Source organism: Chelonia mydas, chromosome 6 (genome assembly GCF_015237465.2).
Source record: "Chelonia mydas isolate rCheMyd1 chromosome 6, rCheMyd1.pri.v2, whole genome shotgun sequence".
NCBI lineage: Eukaryota > Metazoa > Chordata > Testudines > Cheloniidae > Chelonia > Chelonia mydas.
This window is the reverse complement of record NC_051246.2, coordinates 127,176,496-127,198,693: the sequence shown is the minus strand read 5'-3', so window position 1 is coordinate 127,198,693 and position 22,198 is coordinate 127,176,496. Positions and strand designations below refer to the sequence as shown.

The 22,198-nt window shown below is 50.1% G+C and overlaps 1 protein-coding gene across 2 annotated transcripts in view; it reads right to left on the bottom strand.

The window, feature by feature from the left end:
* Positions 1-20,472, bottom strand: part of CDKL1 (cyclin dependent kinase like 1) — a 33,894-nt gene extending 13,422 nt beyond the window's left edge. The window contains exons 1-3 of one of the 2 annotated variants that reach the window (XM_043548538.1): positions 19,918-20,472; positions 6,601-6,722; positions 731-803 (exon numbers count right to left, since the gene is read on the bottom strand). In XM_043548538.1, coding sequence (XP_043404473.1) covers positions 731-803; positions 6,601-6,722; positions 19,918-20,085 — 363 coding nt within the window. In that variant the 5' untranslated portion in view covers positions 20,086-20,472. The remainder of the gene's footprint in view (positions 1-730; positions 804-6,600; positions 6,723-19,917) is intronic. The other variant, XM_037901360.2, reaches the window with a different exon arrangement.
* Between the last annotated feature and the right edge of the window lie 1,726 nt (positions 20,473-22,198).

Below are 22,198 nucleotides of genomic sequence, written 5' to 3'. Positions count from 1 at the left end.
TCCTGTGGCTCGGTCTTACGGGGTTCTACTAGTGGAAACAAAATGTTTGTTCCAAAGAAGCCTCCCTCCCACCTCTTAAATCAGCCCTCTGCAGATAAATAAAAACAAAAAAAAATACCAGCTAAGCTCGCAGTAAGAAGCACCTCTGATAAGCAACTCTCTCACTGAACCAGGCTGCGAACGAGGAGCTAAAAGCATGCCTTAGGTTTCCTGTACAATTTTTATTCAGCCTAACACTACGATCCACCTCCCGAAAGCAGAGGTTAGCTGGTCCCTTAGCACAGATCTTAGCACGTGTAACTTTTGTAACTTTTCATTCGGGGCCTGATCCAACACCCACTAGAGTCAATAGAAAGACTTTCATTGAATCCAGTAGGTGCTGAATCAGGCCTTGAATGACTAGATATCAGGTCTGTTCTCTGCACGTGGCTGCGACTGGTGACAGTTCTCACAGAAGGACACACTGCTACAAGCTATTGTTTCGGTGGGAAGCTCACCTGAAGTTATTAGCATAAAATCATTCTGACAATGAACCTCAGGGATCTAAATAATGAATAAAATATTCCGGAGCTTGTGGCAACACTGAAGATGGGTGTTTTCTATAAAAAGATGACAAAAATCTTGTTGACTCCCCTGCACACAGTATACCAGACCTGGGAGATTGTAACAGAATCTATACCTGCTTCAAAGCAACACTCTGATATACAGCGCTAGTGTTTATGGGACTTACATTGTGTTTATGGCAAAAGTTTACAGCTTGGAGGGTCTGCCAAGTTATGCTCTTCACGAGATGCTCTGGGACCCTGTTTTAAAAAAGCACACAGAGAAAATTTATTTTTAAAATGACATTAGGAGAAAGGAGTTAAACTTAAATGCCAGCAAAATTTAATGCCATCTACATCCAAAGCAGTCAGGAAGTACAGCTCCCCCAGCCCAACACTTTGGGACCATTTACACTACAGACTTCACTTAATAGAGACGAGTTACAAGAAATACAGATTTAATGCTCAGCCTAGCCACTCTACAAGTACGGGAACCCGGAGGAAAGTCCACCCACGTTACTGACAACTCAAGCTTTTTCTATCTGTTGCCCGTCTACTCTCCCCACATTTCTATGCTGCAGACAGAAACTCTTTATGGAGTTCTACAGAGACCCCTTCTGGCATGTAAACCTCTTTTATAACATGAGGTTACAAATACAGCTGTTAAGTCTATAGCAGATTCAAGGTCTGTCCTGAAGGGCACTATGTACTTTCCAGCGCTATTCCAAGCACTGAACAGATTCAGACGAGCGCTGAGGGGCCTTGTGATTTCAGTTTACAGTGACAAGACACAAAGATTTATACCAGCTGAGCCCGATCCAAGGTTTTTGTGCCATTCACATCTAGCCGACATCGCGTCTGCCCCCTGGCAACCAGACACTGATGCGGGCCGGTTACTGGCACCTCCTGTCCTGTGGCTAGTCTCATCATTCACATGTCCTGCACTATTAACTCTTCTGACATCCTACGAACAATGCCAACGGCCAGTCTTCAGTGGCTCTCCCCTGCCGGTGCCGGAGACAGAGAGACAAATCACAACACGGAGGCCACCTCTGACTTGTGATACTGTCAGATCACTAGGTCACCCACGCCAAGAGAGTGAACGTTGAGCAAAGGAGAGAGGAAGGGTTTGCTCTGTTCCCTCCCATCTCTTTAACTTCAATGGCAAACCAACATTTTAGAGAGGGGACATCTTTGTTAAAGATTCAGCACCCGCCTCCCCACAGTTATGGGGCCGACAGTCCGTAGTACGCATCCAGACATTCACGAGGTCCCCCAGCCACACCAGGCAGGGCAGAACTGACGGTCCTGAGGTTTCAAAGGCCCAACACAAACGTTTTATGCCTTTCAAGCCTTTTTCCTCCATCCTAAAGAAGCCAGAAAAGAGGGGGGATAGCCCCAATTTTGCACAAATCCTTTGCATGTCACCTTTATGGCTCTCCTGCCAATGCTGCTGTATCAGGGCTCGAGTCGTGCTCAGGAAACGGGCTCAGAATGACATGACATAGAGTGCTGCCCTCCGACTGCAGTACGAGCTGACATCAGGTTAACATTTGGCAGCGTTATAATTAACTAAAAACAGGGTTTTAATACGGAATGCCAGGCAGCTTTAATGAGAGGCAGTTCCACCAGCCCTGCCTGCAACGGGACATTTAAGTGTGAGATGTTGTTTTTTAATTCTTGTTTCCTTCTGCATAAACCCTTCGCTATTACAAATAACCGTTCCCTTTATACTCCTGCTCTGGAGGACTGAAGCTTCAGCTCAGATTCCTGGAAACATCCATAAAAAGTATTTTCAAGTGAACAAACACTAAGGAACTCAGCAGTGACAAATCATCTCATTTATTTCAGTGCTGGCTATTTTGAAAAGCATTACGTTGTTCTGGATGATTCAGAGACTTTAAGGGCAGAAGGGACCAATAAATCATCTAGTCTGACCTCCTGGATACCACACAGCCCTTAAATGTCACCCCGTTACCCTGTGTATTGAGACCTCTCACTTGTGTTTGGCTAATGCAGGTCATCCAGAAAGGCATCAAGTCTTGACTTCAAGACACCAAGGGATGGAGAATCCATCATCTCCCTTGGTAGCTTGTTCCAGGGGTTAATCACCCTCATGGTTAAAAAGTTGTGCCTTATTTCAAATTTGAATTTGTCTGGATTTAAAGTCCAGCCACTGGTTCCTGTTCTGCCTTTCTCTGCTAGAATAAAGAGCCCTTTGGTACGTGGGATTTTCTCCCCGTGAAGGTACAGATACACTCTGATCAAGTCACCTCTCAATCTCCTTTTGGAAAGCTAAACAGACTGGGCTCGCAGTCAGCCACTGCGAGGCATTTTCTCCCGCTTTCAAATAATGTCTGTGGCTCTTCTGGGCACCCTCTCCAATTTTTCAATATCCTTTCAAAAACGAGGACACCGTTTTCTAGTGTCACTCTCACCGATGCCACGTGCAGAGGGAACGTCACCTCCCCTGCCCTACTCCCGTTTGCACACCCAAGGATCACATTAGCCCTTTTCGCCGCATCACCACGCAGGGAGCTCACCAGGAGCTGCCCACCTGCTACGCTCCCAAAATCCCTTCCAGAGTCACTGCTTTCCACGACAGTTCCCCACTCTGCAGGCAGGGCCCGAATTCTTTGTTCCTAGATGTATGACCTGGCATCTGGCTGTATTAAAAAGCCCAGCTTACCAAGCAATCCAGACAACTCTGCGTAACTGCCCTGCCATTGCTTATTCTGCCAGGCTTTGTGTCACCTGCAGTCCAACAGCAGTGATTTTATATTTATTTACCGAGCATTGATGAAAATGTTGAACAGGGTCAGGCCTAGAACCAATCCTTGTGGAACCCCACTAGGGACAGGGCCATTTGATGGTAATTCACTATTGACAGCTACTTTTTGAGATACACCTTAATCCATTCTTCTTAGCGGATGCGCAATGTGTCTCAGGCTGCACGTGACCAGCATTCATAGAATAGAATTGAATCTCAGGGTTGGAAGGGACCTCAGGAGGTCATCTAGTCCAACCCCTTGCTCAAAGCAGGACCAACCCCCAATTTTTGCCCCTGATCCCTAAATGGCCCCCTCAAGGATTGAACTCACAACCCTGGGTTTAGCAGGCCAATGCTCGAACCACTGAGCTATCCCTCCCCCACTCATCATTGAACTGGGTCTGCTGGTTGGCTCATTAGCTTTCCCAGCTCGACCCGGGTACTGACGGGCAGTGTGACGTGAATGCTGATCCATGCCCCCTAATCTATTCAAAATATTAGCACTATCCAATATCAAAGCACATGTTAATCCATTTAACCTGTGCTTTATTGATGTTGGATAGTGCTAATTTTTTAATCAGAACAGTGTGTGGTCCTAAGTCAAGTCTATCACATGTAGGTATTTACTTTTATCAACCAAACCTGTAATCTCCTCAAAGAAGGAAATCAGGTTTGACAAGACCGATTTTCAATAAAGCCACGTTGACTGGCATTAATTATATTCCTAGCCTTTAGCCCTTCTCCAATGAGGATCTATGTAGTGGTATTTATTTGTATTGCAGAATAGGTCCCAATCACAGACCAGGGCTCCATTTTGCTAGGCCCTGAACGCACGGAGAACCGGTTCGATTATCGGAGCACATGATGCTCCAGTCAGGCTCCAGGCTCCATCGTGCTAAGTGCGGTACGAACACATACCTACGGTCTGTACAAACACAGCCCCCGTTCTCAGGAGAACTCTCCGTTCAGAGTAACAGAGACCAAGATTATTCTAATTAAAGCATCCGATCTATTTAGCCTACAGTAAACTTATTAGTTCAAACTGGAGTTGTCCGGAAGGAAGAGACAGTGAAATCAGGGTCTTCCCTGACGGGGACAGCGCATCCCCTTTCCTGACTCCAAGTTCACAGACTCTAGCTAGCGTGCTAGGGAAGCTGCTGCCTAGCTTACAAACCTTATCTCCCACCAGCATGTCCAATTCTTCTGCTGAAGCCATGCACCCATGAGAACAACGGCTTTTGTTCCGCCAACCCCTCCATCAATTAGCTTCCTACCCAACCATTCATCTAATGTGAGGCCTGCAAAATGATTTATAAACTTATGCTGAGTATTTCCATAGCACCAAATCACCAGGAATAACTCCCGGTCATACATTTCAGTAGAGCATCGTTTATATGACGTCACAAACCAGACAGACACCAGAAAGGAGAATGTTTACTTTCCTCTGTACACACCGCTCCTGCTTTGTGCAGATGGCTGCTAGAAGGGAAGCGCTGAGAGCTCTCGGGGGCACGCACATAAACACAGCGGCGCATGCATGGTACATGCCAGGGTAACTCTCTGCCAAAGCCGCGCCCGATTCTGTTTGTTCGGCAAGCGAGCCAGACCGCAGAAAGCCATGAGTTCTGCCCGACCGATCATGCCCGTCACATTATTAATAACTGCGCATGGGTTGGGTAACTGGCCTTACAGGCTACAGATTGAGCCGAGTCAACATGCTCTGCTCAGCAGAACTGGGGGCTCAGGAGAAGAGACAATAGCAAAACCACTGCGAGTTCTCATAATCCAGTCTAAGCAATCAATAAGAGCCCAGCCGGGACAGGCTACAGGGAGATTTTATGGGACCCAGCGAAAGTAAAGTTGAGCGCAATCACCTGGGCCTGAGATTATTTTAATCTCTAAACAGGAATTGGATGCTGGGTTTATCACAGGAGCTAGAGTGAATATGGTCCCGGACAGCAAAGCCCTCTAGACTCTCCATCAACCACAAACAGGCAGGCTGCCCTCCCCCTTAGCTCAAACCCAGACCCGGAGCATCCACCTTGGTGAGGGTGGGAGAGAGAATTTCAGCCCGATGCTCACTCCACATCAGACTGGCTGGCAAGCCAGGCCAGACTGGGTTATTATTTCTTCTCATCTAAATAGTGTGGCTGCAGGCCAAGTTCATCTCACGCCTGGGCACCTATCCCCTAAGGGGGGACGCACAAAATAATACAGACAGGCGGCCGGAAAGGTGGGCTTTGCAGGGTGGCTGATGGACACCTGTCTGGTAGGAAGCCAGCAGCCACTTCTTGAGCCACCCACAAGTTGATTTCATTGCTAATCACAAGCAATCATGGAGGCGGACGTGGAAGGCGACTACTGCTGCCCCAAGTGAAAGCTGCAGGCTCTGGGCCTGGGGGCTGTTTGCAGCATTAGGATTTCAGGTCTCTCAAGCCCTTCTCTCCGCTTCAGTTTGCTCCTGTCAAGCAGGCGAGCTATTACTCTGAATGCTCAGGCTGAGCGACATTATCTCCTTGGTGAGCAGCTCTGTGCAGCACCACTCCCAGGCTCTTTGGGCAATTCTTTTGGACAGCATTGCTAAGCCACAGTAACCGAGAGGGTCAAGTGCACTGTGCCGGGCAGCCTTCACGTCGCCCCGACGGTTATTAATGAGACCCTCCCAAGAGCGTTCTGGGGCGGTAAGCGACTCCCATGAACTTTCCTTTCCAAGACAGAAAATATCATATTGCCTCTCTATAAATCCATGGTACGCCCACATCTTGAATACTGCGTGCAGATGTGGCCGCCCCATCTCAAAAAAGATATACTGGAATTGGAAAACGTTCAGAAAAGGGCAACAAAAATGATTAGGGGTATGGAACAGCTTCCGTATGAGGAGAGATTAATAAGACTGGGACTTTTCAGCTTGGAAAAGAGACAACTAAGGGGGGATATGAGACAACTAAGGGAGGTCTATAAATTCATGACTGGTGTGGAGAAAGTAAATAAGGAAGTGTTATTTACTCCTTCTCATAACACAAGAACAAGGGGCCACCAACTGAAATTAATAGGTAGCAGGTTTAAAACAAACACAAGAAAGTATTTTTTTCATGCAACGCACGGTCAACCTCTGGAACTTGATGATGACCTGTTCTGTTCATTCCCTTTGGGGCACCTGCCATTGGCCACTGTCAGAGAACAGGATACTGGGTTTGACGGACCTTTGGTCTGACCCAGTATGGCCGTTCTTATGTTCTCCCTCGCTCTCCCCCAAACCCCACCACAGCCCAGAGGTCGACTACTCACCCCCGTGGATACTTGTCCAGCTCATGGAGAACTGTGTGGTCACAGTATTCAAAGACCAAGTGGAGTTTCCGTTTCCTCCTGAAGACTTCCAGCAGGTTGACCAGGTTGGAGTGCTTCAGTTGCTGTGAACACACAAGGGAGCGGCCTACTTAGTAACGCAGCCTGGATGGCTCACCGCCCCGTCCCACAGCTTGGAACGGAAAAGCGGGGTGCGGGGCAGGGGGGAATGAAAGTTTTCATGGGATGAAAGTTCTGGTTCTTTGGGGCAAAGAACACGTCTTACACAAAACACCTTGAATCAGCCAGCTTGTACAATAGTGGGACCAACCGGCCACAACCAGGGCTGGAAGAGGCTAGTGGTTAGTTATTTCTGGAGACAGCTGGGGCCACAGATAAACTGGGCTTAAACAGCCACCTACTAGAGAAGATGTTGGTATGCAAAAAATAATTTCTATGCATCACAGGTATTTCTGCATCACCCATCACATAGTATCTAGCTTCTGACTGTACCACAGTGAAAGAATAGAGTCTCCTTAGATAATGGCTTGGAAATACACAAAATAAGACCTTAGAGCTGCTGAAAAACCTTTCATATAAATGTTAGAAGCCTTTTTGGGACTAAGACATTGAGAATCTCCCCCAATGACAGTGAAACCTCCCGCTCTTTTCTTTGCTAATTCACTGTCTCAACTTTTGAGGGGATCATTTGGAAATGATTTTTTGTTTTTGTTTTGCATGGTATCAGGGGCTTCCTTATCAAAGGACTTCAGACCAAGATTCTTAATGTGCGTATTAAGATCTGGCACATCTGGATCTTTTAGGCTCTCTGTTGCAATATGAAATTGTTATTCCACTTCCTGGTATCGTCAACATTTGATTTGTATTTTGGTTGTTTTTTTAAGCAAGGTGCATGGACGAGTAAGTGGTAAAGGAATAGAAAACAGAGCTGGACTCCGATCCAGAAGCACACTTAGGCACATGGGTAATTTTAATCAGATGAGTAGTCCCATTACTCGCATGCTTACGAAGACAGGCATCCTTAAATTTTGTGCTGGATTGAGTTTTAGAATAAACAATGAATTTTCAACATAGGAAACTGACAACCAGGCATCTCCAAGGTTCTGTACTAGGCCACCTTTTAATACGTGAACAAACTATTCAGAAAAGGGAGTGAGCAGCAAGACAGTGGAGAAAAATTATTTAAATTAGCCAGCATTGGAGAAGACTGTAAGGAGGGTCTCGGCTGACCAGACAAATCAGTTGTGGATTAAGTAGAGAAGTGCAAGGTAAGTACGAGTGTGAATAGTTCTTTCCAGCGTGATGGATTCTATATAACCATGCAGGTTAAAAGCCGCACTGCGGACAGCTCAGTAAAAACATCTGCTCTAAGCACAACAGCACTACAAGAGATGCTAGATTATGTTAAGAAAGGATACAGAATGATACTGATATCACCACTAGATAGGTCAATGACTTGCTCTCACCTTGAATACTATGGTGAGTTTGCTCATCTCCTCTCACAAAGGATGTAGCCTTGTTAGAAAAGGACCACAGCCAAAGGGCAGGAAAAGCAATGCAAGGCATGAAAAGGTGTGTGTGTGTGTGTGTGTGTGTGTGTGTGTGTGTGTAGAGGTTGAGAAGATCGGGGCTGTTTAGGTTACAGGAAGGGGTGGAGGGAGACAAGGTAGAAGTATCGGAGATAATGAGCGATGTAGCAAAGCTCCTATTCACCTGCATCAGGGGTTCTCAAATTTCGTTGCACCGCGACCCCCTTCTGACAACAAAAATTACTACACAAGCCCAGGACTGGGGGGACCGAAGCCTGAGCCCGCCCAAGCCTTGCTGCCGCAGGTCGGGGGTCCAAAGCCAAAGCCTAAGCTGAACCACCTCGGGCGTGGAGGGGTGGCCAAAGTCAAAGCCCTGGCGGAGGGACTGGGACCTGAGCCCTGGTGCCCAGGGCGGCTTCAGCCCCGGGCGGTGGGGCTTGGGCTTCGGCCCTGGGCTCCAGCAAGTCTAACACCAGCCCTGGCGACTCACTTTGGGGTCCCAAACCACGGTTTGAGAACCTCCGACCTACATCATAATACACGAGCCAGGGGCCACCCAAATGAATTACAGAGGTGACAGATGAAACTCAGGAGATTGGATGAGACCTTCCAGTTTTAACCATCCCCACGCAAATATACGTCCTTTATCAAAACACAGATATACACCCACCGCGCCCGCGCCCACCCTCCCCCCTCCCCCCCCCCCGGCCCCCATATTTAGTTCTATTTCTGTCCCTGGGGCAGAAGATGGAATCTGGCTGGCTGAAAGCAAGAGAACTGAAAACACCCCCCGCCCGGCAGGCTGTGAGTTCTTAAGGAGAAGAGCAGAGGTGAGCTCCAGCCTATTCGAATCAGCACTGTCTGTGTGCTCCACAGACAGGAGATAGCGCAGCAGAGGGCAGCAGTAGGTACCATTCATCTTTCAGGCCTTGAAACAGCTTCACTTACACCATACAGACAGTCACCCTTCAAGAGCCACAAAACTGGGTCCTCACCCTGCCCGATGCAGATGGCAGCGCACGACGCTGAAATGCAATTGGTTCTGCCCATCAGAGCGCAGGGGTGCAGGGCAGTTACTAACGGACACACAGCTGACTCCGGGTATGCAAAACTGCTGCACTCTGAATGGCTGTGGAGAGCCAATTTGCCTAACGATTACCCTGTGACGTTGCCAGTCTCTCTCACTGGTCCCTCTGCTGTGACTGGGGCCCCTGTAACACAGACTCTGGCCACCCTCAGATTATTAGTCCCTCCATCTGAAGTAACACCACCAAAACGTACATGAAAGAGAAAGGGAGGGATGGGGGAAGTGTCACAATGCAGCTGTCAAACCACAGGAAGAACACACATGTATATCCCAAGGTAAATCCATCCATTCTCCTTTCCCCAACCTCACACCTTCCCCACTCCACCAGCATCCCTATTCTTGTCTCTAAAATAGCTCCCACATGGACCATGATGCCGCTGGGTGGGTTGTCAGCCGTGGGCACTGAACTCCTTGTCTTCGGATTTAAGAGCACGAACCTTTATTGCTAGAGCTGAAAGGCCCAGCTCCGTGAGCAGGTGGAGATTTCTGGGGCTGCTGCAGCCTTGATGGTCCAGCCACCAGAAGGAGCCAGAGAGGCCTGAGTTTACTGGGGTGAGCCTAGATGGCAAGAACTGTGGACCCTCGCTCCCAGCTTGGTTCTGAAACCCACTTTAAACAGAGCCATATTACAGCCCTTCCAAGAGCAAGATCCTTGCTGGCCAGTAGGTGGGAAGGGGAATGCAGTGGGGAACGGGAATGAAAGGGGCAGGCAGGGTGACTGGAGGGAGCACAGAATGGCCAAACATTGAAAAATATGTATTCACCTTTCAGGAATTTTTCTTCCCGGTCATGTGAACGTTAGCCGGGGCTAAGATTTCAGAGGTACATTACTACCAACAGGAAACACCCTCAAAATAGCTGGGAGGTTTAAATTCAGTCACCCAGCCTCTGGATGCAAGGGTTGCACAGACAGATAACAACCCACGGGATTGCTGGAATAAGTTCAGGTCTTGCCCAGCGATTAGAAGTCTTCCCAGAAGACTAACTGGCCAGGATTTCTCCCAATCATAGGGTCAGATCATTGAAATGCAGCAGGCTTTAAAAACCCGAGCAGCTTGCATGTGTCAGACTGGCCTGTGCCCACACATCCAATGTCGCAGTAAAACACAGGCCCAAGGCGAGACTCTCCCAGATACGTATATATAGATATATTTTATAAGTGACAATTGTGTCAATGCAACACACACAGGAGAGAACAAACAGGCCGTGGTCGCCACTGTTTAGAAAGCAAGACCGAAACTCAAACCTATTCAAAGTTTGAAAGGTGCTTATCCGTACATAGTCCTTAATGCGGAACAGTCACGGTGTGTGTTTGAACTGGAGCTTGAAATAAAAGTTGAGATATTTTTAATATCACGTATCCAGATTTACTTTCCCCATGGAAAGCACCACAAGAACAATGCTCTGAAAGCCGGTGCTGCAGGTATTTGATTACTCTCCTAAGCTCTACAGACTCCACCAGGGAGACCAAGGAGAGGGATGCGTGGTTAAACTCGGCTAGTAAATTACAGCTTATGTGCAGAATTTTAGTAGGCTGCAGCTAAGATCATTAATTTCTAGTTGAACAATACAGCTCTGGGCAAAGAACGTTCAGATCTTTAATGCATCAGTCAGTCCCCAGCCACAATTGTGAACTCAAAGGCCCCATAAATCTGCCATTACCTCTCACAGTGCCTTTGTGCGTTGCTGTAGATGGGGTCTAGCTAAAGAAAGCTGTGTTCAGCTTTTTAGTGCCACCCCTGGGTGTTGTCAGGCAGCAGCAGGGAAGACTTCCCCCTCCTAATCCCAACCCACTTAAGTACTGTTTGTGGTCACCTGTTGCAGCTACATATACTATATTTAGTAAGTTGGTGGCATGGATGACAGCTTTCGGTTATAGCTACACAATCCTCTACTAACCTGACAGGGAAAAGATCTTATTTTTCCTTCTGTTTCTGAGAAAGAGTTGCACTGAATTTTTTTTTCTCACTCCCTTTGCAAGGCCAGAGCTGAGGTGCCCGGCAGGTTCAGTAATTGTTCTCTAGGGAAAGGAGTAACGTTCATGCACTGCGTCGCTGTGTGGTTCATAAACTGGAACTCTATTCTTCACCTTACGGAGCAGGTTGGACCCTACATCAGGACGTTTCTGAACACTGTAGCGGTTTGTAGCCGGCGTTACAGGGCACGAGTTCTAAAGTAGGTGACGTTAGCCACACAAGAGGTGCACTGCCTGGAGCAGAGGTGGGCAAACTAAGGCCTGGGGGCCACATCCAGCCCGCGGGACCATCCTGCCCGGCTCCTGAGCTCCTGGCCCGGGAGGCTGTCCCCCGGTCCCTCCCCTGTGCTAACCCAAGCTCTCTGCAGCGTGGACGCGGCTAGTGCCGTTCGAGCGCCGCTCGCTCTCCAATGCCATCCCGTGTTTTCCCCTGTGCACCCAGGAAGCGAGAGAACTTGGCTGCCCAATTCACTGGGAAACAACTCAGAGCGGTTCAGCTCACTGCAATGCTATGGACCATATGACGTGCCTGCCCCCAGAAGCCTTAGCCCTCCACCAGTGTGGCTCCAGCACCAGAGGGCTATTTTGCAATGTGGCCACTCCCACCCAAGCTGGGCTAGCTAACTTGAGCGTAGATACCTTGCTTTATCCCTGCAGTACAGACATCCCCTTGATCACCCTTGGGAAGGCTCAGGTTGGTAGGTGACAGGCACTAGAGAAAACTCCCAAGACAGTGTTGAAGATAAAGTTCAGCGTTTCTGGGGTCGGTCACTTACCCCAGGTGGGATACACAGGCCCATGGGGGAGTGACGATGAGGACTATCGTTCCTAATAAGGGCCAATTACTACACAACTGGAAGGAAACAGTCAGCAGCAGGCACAGACAGCCGCGTGATGTCAGTCGCAGCCAACCACTTCCACTTTGTTCAGCGGTCGTCATTTCACACGCAAACCCACCTCATTTCAGTGGAGCCCTGGAGAGGTCCATGAGTCAAGATTATTTTCAGTCACAATGTAGCTAGCACTAATGAGACATGACTATTAGAATCGCCAACTATAGACTGGTCTTTCAGCCTCCACCCCAGCACCCGCTGCATCACCTCCTCCGCAGAGCAAACGGGGGTTCATCAGTCACCCCAGATCACTGGCAATGGGGGAAATCCAGCCTTCCTGCCAGCTGGGACAAACCTGGCAGCTGCTTGCGGTCGTGGTTTTCCCTTGCCACTTGGCCAGATCAACAAATTAGAAGCGGGTCGGCTCTCGCTGCCATATCGATGTCAGAGCAGGAAACGAGGTGCCAGGCTGGGCGCCAGGCCCTTTGTCCGAGCTCCTAACAGGGCTGCAATTAGGTTCAACCCTCCACCTGCAGCCCAGACGGTCTTAGCAGGGCCGGAGATGGGGGTGACAAGGGGCCACTGCCCCCCACTTTTGAGAACCTGAACTTGGCAAGGGAGCAACGAGAGAAGGCCCCTCCCCCCCGGCCCCAGTCCGGAGCTGGGTGGCCTAACGGCTGGGCCCCTTTCCCTGCTGACACGACGGAGGGGCAGCCAGGCCAAATCCGAGCGGCACCACCACCCTGTGCATCAGGTCACGACGCCGTGACGGGGCAGCAAACCTGAGTGAGGTCACATGGGGTCACACCACCACTCAAGTTTGGCCTGTTTTGGTTGCTCCCCCAGCTCCACTTCTGCAGCCCTAGGACTGTCTCCGGGCTGTGGGGAAGCGCTCGGTTCACTGCTGACAGAAGAGATGAGGGGTCGTCTTCTGGTGCCCAGGGTCCTGGCCTGCACTTACAGGTGTTGGGGAGGGGACGGGGAGAGTTCTCTCTTTACCCTTCGGCCTAGGCTCCACTGTTCCCTTGTTGGGAACGGCCACTGAGAAGGAGACGGGATGCAGAGCTAATCCTACCTGAAACTCTGGCATCTCTCTCTGGGAATTCAGATCAGCTCGCGACCTGCCCGTGTGAATCGCCTGAGGAAATCGGTTCTTACTAATGATTTAGAGCTGTCAGCAGTTCTTGGGAGCCGAGTGGCATTTGGGGGCTGGTGGTGGCCCCCGGTGGAACTGTGCTTTGGCAACTGAGCTCACTCATTGAAAGGGGATGCGTCAAAGCCAGTTCCCGCACGCCCTAGTCAGCCTTTACCAGGGAATTTGGTGTTTCACTTTCCAAGGGAAGAGCGAACAGGAGACGCGCTAGCACCGAATTCACCTGTAGTTTGTGTAGTCAAGTTCTCAGAGGGTTGGTTGCTCTGCTACTTTCTCTGATCTGATAACAGCACATTCAAAAGTGTGTCACATTAGACCTCTCCCCCACGTACATACCTCGTTGGTCCTTAGCATACCAAACAAACGCTGCCCAGGAGCGGAGAAACAGGATACACTTGCTCTTAACTCTGACAGAAAAGGCTATGGGCTATGTCAGAGGCTCACAGGGGGGGAAACTAAAACAGGAGTTGAGCCATAAAACAAAAAGCAAAAACTTTGTTCAGGACAATTCTTCAGCAATTCCACACAAACAGATCACAAACTAGGGGTCGCCCAATGAAATTAATAGGCAGCAGGTTTAAAACAAACAAAAGGAAGTATTTCTTCACACAACGCACAGTCAACCTGTGGAACTCCTTGCCAGAGGATGTTGTGAAGGCCAAGACTATAACAGGGTTCAAAAAAGAACTAGATAAATTCATGGAGGATAGGTCCATCAAAGTCTATTAGCCAGGGTGGGCGGTGATGGTGTTCCTAGCCTCTGTTTGCCAGAAGCTGGGAATGGGCGGCATGGGATGGATCACTTGATGATTACCTGTTCTATTCATTCCCTCTGGTGCACCTGGCATTGGCCACTGTTGGAAGACAGGATACTGGGGTAAATGGACCTTTGGTCTGACCCAGTATGGCCGTTCTTATGTTAGCTACACCTGCTGGCCAAGGCTTAGCTCACCCAAGAGATCTTCTCTTAGCAACTTCAGGCACTTTGGGGAAGTTTTTCACCCCTTTAAACTCTCAGACAATTCTTCTGATGCAGTGGGGAGAGGGTGAGCTGAAGGTTGGAGGCCCCAGCTTCTCCCTCTTTACCTCACCGCTGCCTCAGTGAGTCTGAGCAGCCTCCCCCCCGGTCCAATGTGGTTTCCAGTTCCCAGCTGAACTCTTCAAGCAGTTGGCATCTTTTCACTGGAGCCTTAAACTGTCCATCCCTGGGCTGCTTTGGAGATACCATGCAAACATCTCTCCAGAGTTTTCAGTGCACCAGCACACATTCTTATAACAGAGGTCGCAACAGAGGGCGGTGCTTGCCCATCATCGGCCAAGAATCTTTCACCCAACACAGCAGGGTCCTAGCGCAGCTCAAGGCTGAGGCAGCCTTTCAGCCGGCTGTGGGTTTGAATGAGATACAAGTGGCTTATGCCCAGCCTGCAGGAGGGTCCCTGAACCAAGAGAGCCCAGCCCATGAGCATTTTCACAAATTCACCGAGCGGCACGACTGCCACTAGCCAAACGGAGAAGATTTAGGGTCATCCCTGGATTCGTCCTTCAACATGGAAGGCCACATTGTAGCAGTATCCCAGTGGCTCATCCCACCTCCCGATCTCTGGAAAATCGGCACTTTTCTCCAGTGGGGACTGTGCTGTGGTCATTCCCGTCTTCATCTCCAAAGCTCAACTATCACAATTCACTTCTACTTTGGCTTTCTTTAAGTTAGCCAGCTTCTGCCAGGCTGTCTGTCTGCAACTTGGTACAGGAACACAGGGTCTGGTGCCAGCCTCTCTCCACGAACTGCACCACTTGCCGGAAAGCAAAGTGAGCCAGCTGACAGCTTTTTCTCCCAAAGGGTCCAATTCTGCAGGCAGCCTCCACTTCCATTAGTCAGTCAGAGTCGACCTATCAGCATCTTATAGGATCAGGTCCAAAGTCTTCAGTGACCCTTTTTTCCTATGTCCACCCAAGCCAAATGAAATCAGCAGAGCTGACATAAGAACGGCCCTACTGGGTCAGACCAAGGGTCCATCTAGCCCAGTATCCCGTCTTCCAAAAGTGGCCAATGCCAGGTGCCCCAGAGGGAATGAACAGAACAGGTCATCATCAAATGATCCATCCTGTCGCCCATTCCCAGCTTCTGGCAAACAGAGGCTAGGGACACCATCCCTGTCCATCCTGGCTAATAGCCATTGATGGACTATCCTCCATGGCTATCCTTCTTGCTGTACATGCCACCATCCCGGCCAGGGCAGGGTCTTCTTGACTCCAGCGTCGTTCCAGTGGAACTCCCCAGCCCCGCCTAAGTCTAACCAAGCGGACACCGAGCCCATACTGCGTGGTCAATTCATTGCCGTGCTTTCCCACCCCGCTTTTCACACAGCGCTTCCTTCGAGCAGTATTTAAGCTCTACTCAGTTTGTTGGCTTCGCCTGAGTGCAGTACTATTGGGAACACGTGTTGGGCGAGGTTCCCCGGGATCGAGGTTTTCCAACAGGCTAAGTCCCACACGCCTGCTACAGGCACTTTCCAAAGCAACCAAACACAATTTCCCAGGCAGCCCTGTTGCTGTGTGAAGACTCAGTAAAGGTTCTGGAGCCTTGAGAACCGCACACAAATCTCTGTGGGATCAGCAGCAGCGGGGCTGGCTGTACATGATGAGATGACAGCTGCCCTGCTGTCTGACCTTTGGCAAGTCCCGACCCCTCTAATCCCTCATCTGTCTTGTCGACTTAGGCTGTGAACTCTTTGGGGCGGGGCTGTCGCAGACAATGTATTGTAAAGTGCTGAGTGCAAACCGGTCCTGATCTCCACCAGGGCCTCTGTAACGCAGAATAATAATAATGAATGTGCTTGTTCGCAATCTTCTAGTAGCTCTTTGTCAAAGGCCCGTTCTCCATCTGAAGCGTGCGTCTCCAGAAGCCATACACCCTACAGAGCGGGATTTTTTTGCAAAGCCACGCCCACCTTTTATGGTTTTGTAATATATGCCATTGAGCATTTTGTGAATTGAGGCCCCATGCACAGCACTATATCAGGTGGCAACATTAAAATTCATCCTTCTAGAAACAGCAAGTATCGGGTTTCTATTGTCGGGGATACAGGGTTTATACAAAGACTGACCCTGTTTTCACAGTAGTACCTTTTGTATATTTCAAAGCCATCACTCTCTGCCTACTCTGGCTATCTTTCTGAGCCAGCTACCATAGCTTGTTAGTTACACAAACCTTTGTCCACAAAATATTTACTCTGCAGAACAAATATTTATTGCGCGGAGGGGGGAACGGACATTTTTCACTGATGAAACATAATCTCATCGGATCTTAGACAAACAGTGTGTTGCCTAAGCCAAGAAATACCTTAATTAATAAGCAAACAAACAATCTGTTACTATTTACAAAGAAAAAGTTTAAAAGATAGTGGAGCAGGTCTCCACTTGTTAAATCAACATCACTCCAAACACAGATATTTTCCACTGAATGCATCCGATGAAGTGGGCTGTAGCTCACGAAAGCTTATGCTCAAATAAATTGGTGAGTCTCTAAGGTGTGCCACAAGTCCTCCTGTTCTTTTTGCGGATACAGACTAAGACGGCTGCTACTCTGAAACAGATCTTTTGGTGATGACCTGCAGTTTGTTGGGTTCTTTATTATTATGGGCCTGGGGAAGACACATTTATCATCCATGCTTCTGACAAGTAGCTTCTGTAACTATTACGTTCGTTCGCAAATCTTTCATATTCACATAAAGCTTCATGCAGTTTGTTAGGAAGAATTATGCATCTAAACAGATAGAACTGCACTTTCCCAGTTTGTTCCTGGCAGGGCAACAAACCCATATTCTCCATCAAGCCTGACCCTATGCCAACGGTGCTTTTATCCTAAAATGGTTCTGGAGTCACTACCATGACTGTAAACAGGGATCGGATCCTGCTTCAGCTGAAACAAATGGGTCTTCTACCATTGACTGTGACGGAAGCAGAGGGAAGCCTCAGCTTCGTTTATGACAACCTCTCTCGCATCAGGACCCCACACAGTTATATGAAAACAGGTCATAAAATACCAGAATGGACCATGGTTTATAACAAGAGCAGCTTTGGGGACATTTTCAAAACTATTGTGTCACACTGACATCTCATACTTACAGCAATAGAAACATTGTTTGGTTCCCAACAAGCAAATTAAGATAATGGAAAAGAACACTGATAGCGGATAATGGTCTCCTACTGCTCCATAAATGCCAAGCAGAAAGTGGAGTCTGGGAAAAATGCCAGGTAGAAACCAGAGACTGGGGGAAATGCTAATACTGGGGAAGAAATCTCTAAACATTGATCTTTAAATAAAGAAATTTTTTAAAAAGACCCTTCACAAAATATTTCCGTGTTTTCTGTCAGGCTTTTTGTGCTAAAACATCCTAAATTCTTGACTTTCAGCTTATATAAATGACAACGTTCCAGAATGCCGATTTTCAGCCTTAGCAGTCTGAATAGGAGGCGAGTTTTTGGGCCCGTGGTGCCCGGGCTCCACCAATATTTAAGAAGGTGGACCCGGCTCCACCAATGTTTGGGCTTACCGCGCTTTGGGGGCCCCCGCGCTTCAGTGGGACGCGGGATCCAGGGCGGCCTGGGGGAGTTAGCGGGGGGGCCTGGAGCCAGCAGCAGCGAGCGACCTGGCCCAGCCCACCCCACTCCACTCCGCTGGCTCCCAGCGTCGCTCTGGGGAGGGGGCGGAAGCCAGGAAGAGGCGGGGTGGGAGCAGGGGCTTGGGGGAAGGGCTGGGATGGGGGCGGGGCGGAGCGGGCTGAGGCCGGGTTGCTCGGCGTTGCTAGCGCCAGGCCCCCTGCTAGCCCCCAAGGCCACTCTGGACTCCGTGTCCCCCTGAAGCGTGGGGCCCGGGGTGGTTGCCCCGGTCTGTCCTATAGATGGGTCGGCTCTGCTTGGACCCATTCTGGGCACCACCAAAAATTATATAAACCTGGCGCCCATGTGAATAGGAACGGGTTTGGTTGTCTGGGAGTTTCCCTCGGGGTTTTTGTTTTTTAACGTGTGCCAAATTTAAGTGCACTAACGAGCACCGTTTCTGATGATTCCTTACACTGTTTTAAAGTATTTATTGTATTTTATTGTGAAACATACAGAGATAAATAAACCTTATTAATTTACATACACGGATTTAACACGTGCACACGGGTAGCCCAGAGCAGGATCGACAGAGCAACGAGTTTCTCCCCCAAGAGACCTGAGGAGCAGAAGCTACAAGGCCTCTTCTCACTCACTCACTGGGTGTCTCCAAACGAAGAGCCCAACGCCGCCAGCCCTTACGCAAACAGGCAATTTCAAACACGAGCCGAAGCTGAATGTCACTCAGATGGGCGGGTCTGCAGGGTTGAGGCCCAAGACAGCAGTACGTCCACAACCGAAGTGGTGGACGGGGGGCATGGTCTGCACACGCTCCACAGCCCAGCTTTGCCACCAGCCACGATCATTGCTACTCTAGGGAGAGACAACCTGGGTGGGGAAAAGAAGCCTGCTGCCGACCAGCCCGTGCAACTCTGGTGGGCTTGTCGCGAGGTATCTTGTGCACACGCTCAGGGCCGAAAGTCTGGCTTCCCTGCCAACGAGGCCACTAGCAGCATAAGGTCCTACTCCAGACGAGTAAGCACACGGCCTCGGAGCTAGATTTGAGAAAGCAGTGATGTTCTTGCAATGCCAGTGCATTGACATAGTGAGTCTGTTCCTCTCTGGGCCAGGCTGGTTGTTAGAACAGGGTCAATTTACATTTTAGGCGAGACGTGTATTCGCGCTGGATTGAGACCACACATTCTCCCCATCACACGCGAATTTCAAGTTCCTCCAAGTCTTAACTCTCAGACCTCCCTTAACGTCAGCAAAACTGTGCGTTTCCCCACTGCACACAATCGCTCGTAAGGATGACCCAGCGGCCTGGGTATACAATCGCATCCATCAAATGGCTATTTAGCAAACCTTACTACCAAAGGTACTCTCTGAAATCGACCACACAACCTCCATGTAACTATCTCAGCGGGGGCTTTGTTGGCTACCCCCGTCGATTTACCCTCTGTAAAGACTGCTTAGGAAAAACGAATGTTTGGAACATTAAGCCATTGTATATTCACGAGTAATGTAATCATCATCTAAAGCCACAGGATTATATACATTCCCCCCCCCCTCAATAAAAACTCCTGATAAAGGAAGAGATTGTTGTTGCACTTTTCTCCCCAGAATTCAAATCAGCTCTGTTGGGATATTTATATAGAACAGTTGTAACCCCCCCAAAACGAGCAGAAGTGGAAACAGCTGCTAGATCTTCAAAATCATGAAGGCTGGCATTTTCAAAGAGCAGAGGGGAATTGGCCCCTCAAATCCCACCGAAAGCCAAGGGGGTTCCTTAGGATGCTTTGGGAAATACCAGGCTAAATACAGGTTTCAGAGTAACAGCCGTGTTAGTCTGTATTCGCAAAAAGAAAAGGAGGACTTGTGGCACCTTAGAGACTAACCAATTTATTTGAGCATAAGCTTTCGTGAGCTACAGCCCACTTAAATTAGAGACACCTGATATTTGCATCTGGGTTAGCGAGGTCTGGGGAAATTACCCGCGCAAGGTGTTATTTGGATCAGAATAAGCAAAACCTTGGAGAGCTGAAACCCAGCCAGGCTCCCCGCGGTCACAGCGTGGCAGGGTCAAGTCCTGGAGGGCTAACAGCCAGCCGGGCAGTTACCTTTAACATCCGGATCTCTCGAAGGGCGATTTTCTTTATAACCGGATCCTCTTCCGATTCTAGGAACTTCTTAATCGCCACGATCTGGCCGGTGTCTCGGTTCCGGCATTTGAACACCACCCCGTAGGAGCCTTCTCCGATCTTGCCGAGCTTCTCATACTTCTCCATGGCCCGCGGAGAACCTTCCCCAAGGGCGGCTCTCGGCTCGGGCCGAGCTGGGACCTTGCGCGGCACCTGACCAAATGGCCCGGGCGCCCCGGGGCCGGGAGAACCGCCCGAGCGGCGCCAGCCCCGCGTCCCGGTCCCGGTCCCCGTCCCCCCGCGGCAGCTAACGCCCGAGCCGCACGCCGGGGCAGGGAAGCAGCCGGTCGCCCCGCTCTCCCTCCAGCCCCTGGCCCCGCAGCGCTCCCCCGGTTCGCGTCCTGCCCTAGCTCGCCGGCCGCGCTTGGAAATTAAAATTTAATCCCCCGCTTGCCGGCGGCGCGGGCTGCCGGGGGAGGCGCGGCCGCGCGGGGAGGAGCCGACACTGGATACTCCCGTGCCCGGCCGCCGGCTCCAGGGCACCGCGCCCCAGGGCCGGGTCCTGCCCTTGCCCGGCAGCTCCAGCCCTGCGGGGAGAACCTGGCGCCGGGCAGAGGCTGGACCCCCCCCGTGAGCCCCGGGGCAGGAGCGTTTCGCTCCCCGCTGGCCGAAGGTGGCAAGGCGGGTGGGGCTCGGAGCCCCCGCACCAGGAGGCTGCTAAACTCTTGGCTTCAGTGGCATCACGCAGCCAGGAGTTCCGCAGGCGAACGGTGCAGGGGGAGGAAGTACTGTGTTTCCTTTCATCGTTTTAAAAACGCGCCCCCCTTTTATTGCCATGAAAACTCCGCGTGTTCTGGGTGCTGGAGAGAGAACAGACGTCCCTGCCCTGCCCAGGCTGGCCCAGGGGCGCCGGAGGCCGGCCCCAGCCCCTCCGGAGTCCCTGCTCTGCAAAGACAAGACCCAGCCCCCTGCACCCTCAGCAGCTGCGACTGTGCCCGCCGTGGATCCTCACCCCCCCATTAGACCTTCAGGGGATGTCTACACAGTATTTTGGAGCAAGCCCCCCCACCCCAGTTTACAGACTTGGGTAAAAGCTCTCAAACTAGTCGTGTAGACAGGGCTCTGAAGGTGCAGCTGGGACTCTAAAGCCTAGGGAGGGGGAGGGAGGCTTCAACTTCAAAGTGCTGCCCGCCCAGCTATTTCCAGAGTGTCACCCCCACTCGGTGGGTCTGGGGCTGCAGGCTGGCCCTGGAAGCCTGGGGAGAGGTACCACTAGAGACTCATGTTCAAAAAGCAGCAGCTCCTGTATGCGCCGGGGTAGGGCAAGGGGAGCAGCCTATTAGCATGACAAGCGGCTCCAGGCACAGGGCGCTCCCGCTCTCCTTACCCCCAGGCTGGCCCACATCTCCAGCTAAGAAGCCTTTGACGAGAGGCCTCCACTGCCCTTGCCTTCAGCCAAGAAAGTGAGGCCGGCCTCCTGCCTTCCCTAAAGTCAGTTATCAATTTACCTCCCACTGTTCCAAACCAACCTGGACCAGGGCTTCTAGGTATCAAATGAAGCGCATGGGGCTGGGAGGCTGAAAAGGAAGAAAATTACACTATAAATGCAGTGTTGTTATAGCTTTGTTAGTCTCAGGATGTCAGAGACACAAGGTGGGTGAGATAATATGGTGAGACAAGATTTGGAAGGTGCCCAGAGCTCTTCTTCAGAGCTGAAGGGCAGCCCTGCGTAAGCTGGAAAGCTTCTCCTCTCTCCCCAGCAGAAGCTGGTCCAATAAAAGATATTACCTTACCCACCCTTCTCGAACATAAACGAACATGCAGGAAAGTCTAGCTAAACCATCTACATGTCCAGTCTCCGTTGCAACCTAGTGGAAATGCAAGAGTTTAAAAGCCAGCATCCACATCAGAAAGTTTCCTCAGTAGCCAGCTGCCATCCTTTGGCTGTTTCTGGATGCTATAATGGCATCCTTCCACGGCTCACATCTCTGCTTAGAAGCACCTTTGGGCTTCATTGATGTGTTGCACCCTTCCTCCTTGACTAACTCAGATGTCAAATCTCATTACGGCTGTTTCTCAGTTTACAATACAGTTGATCACATTAATTAACCCCTTTTGCTTGCCGAATCTGCTGTTTGCATTTCAAAGAACTTGGGGAGCCTGTTTAAATCTTAAATTGAATACACAAAAACTTGTTCACAATAATTAATACTTCGGCACCTTTCAAAGGTACTGAGCGTGTGAGCGAACCTCATATTTA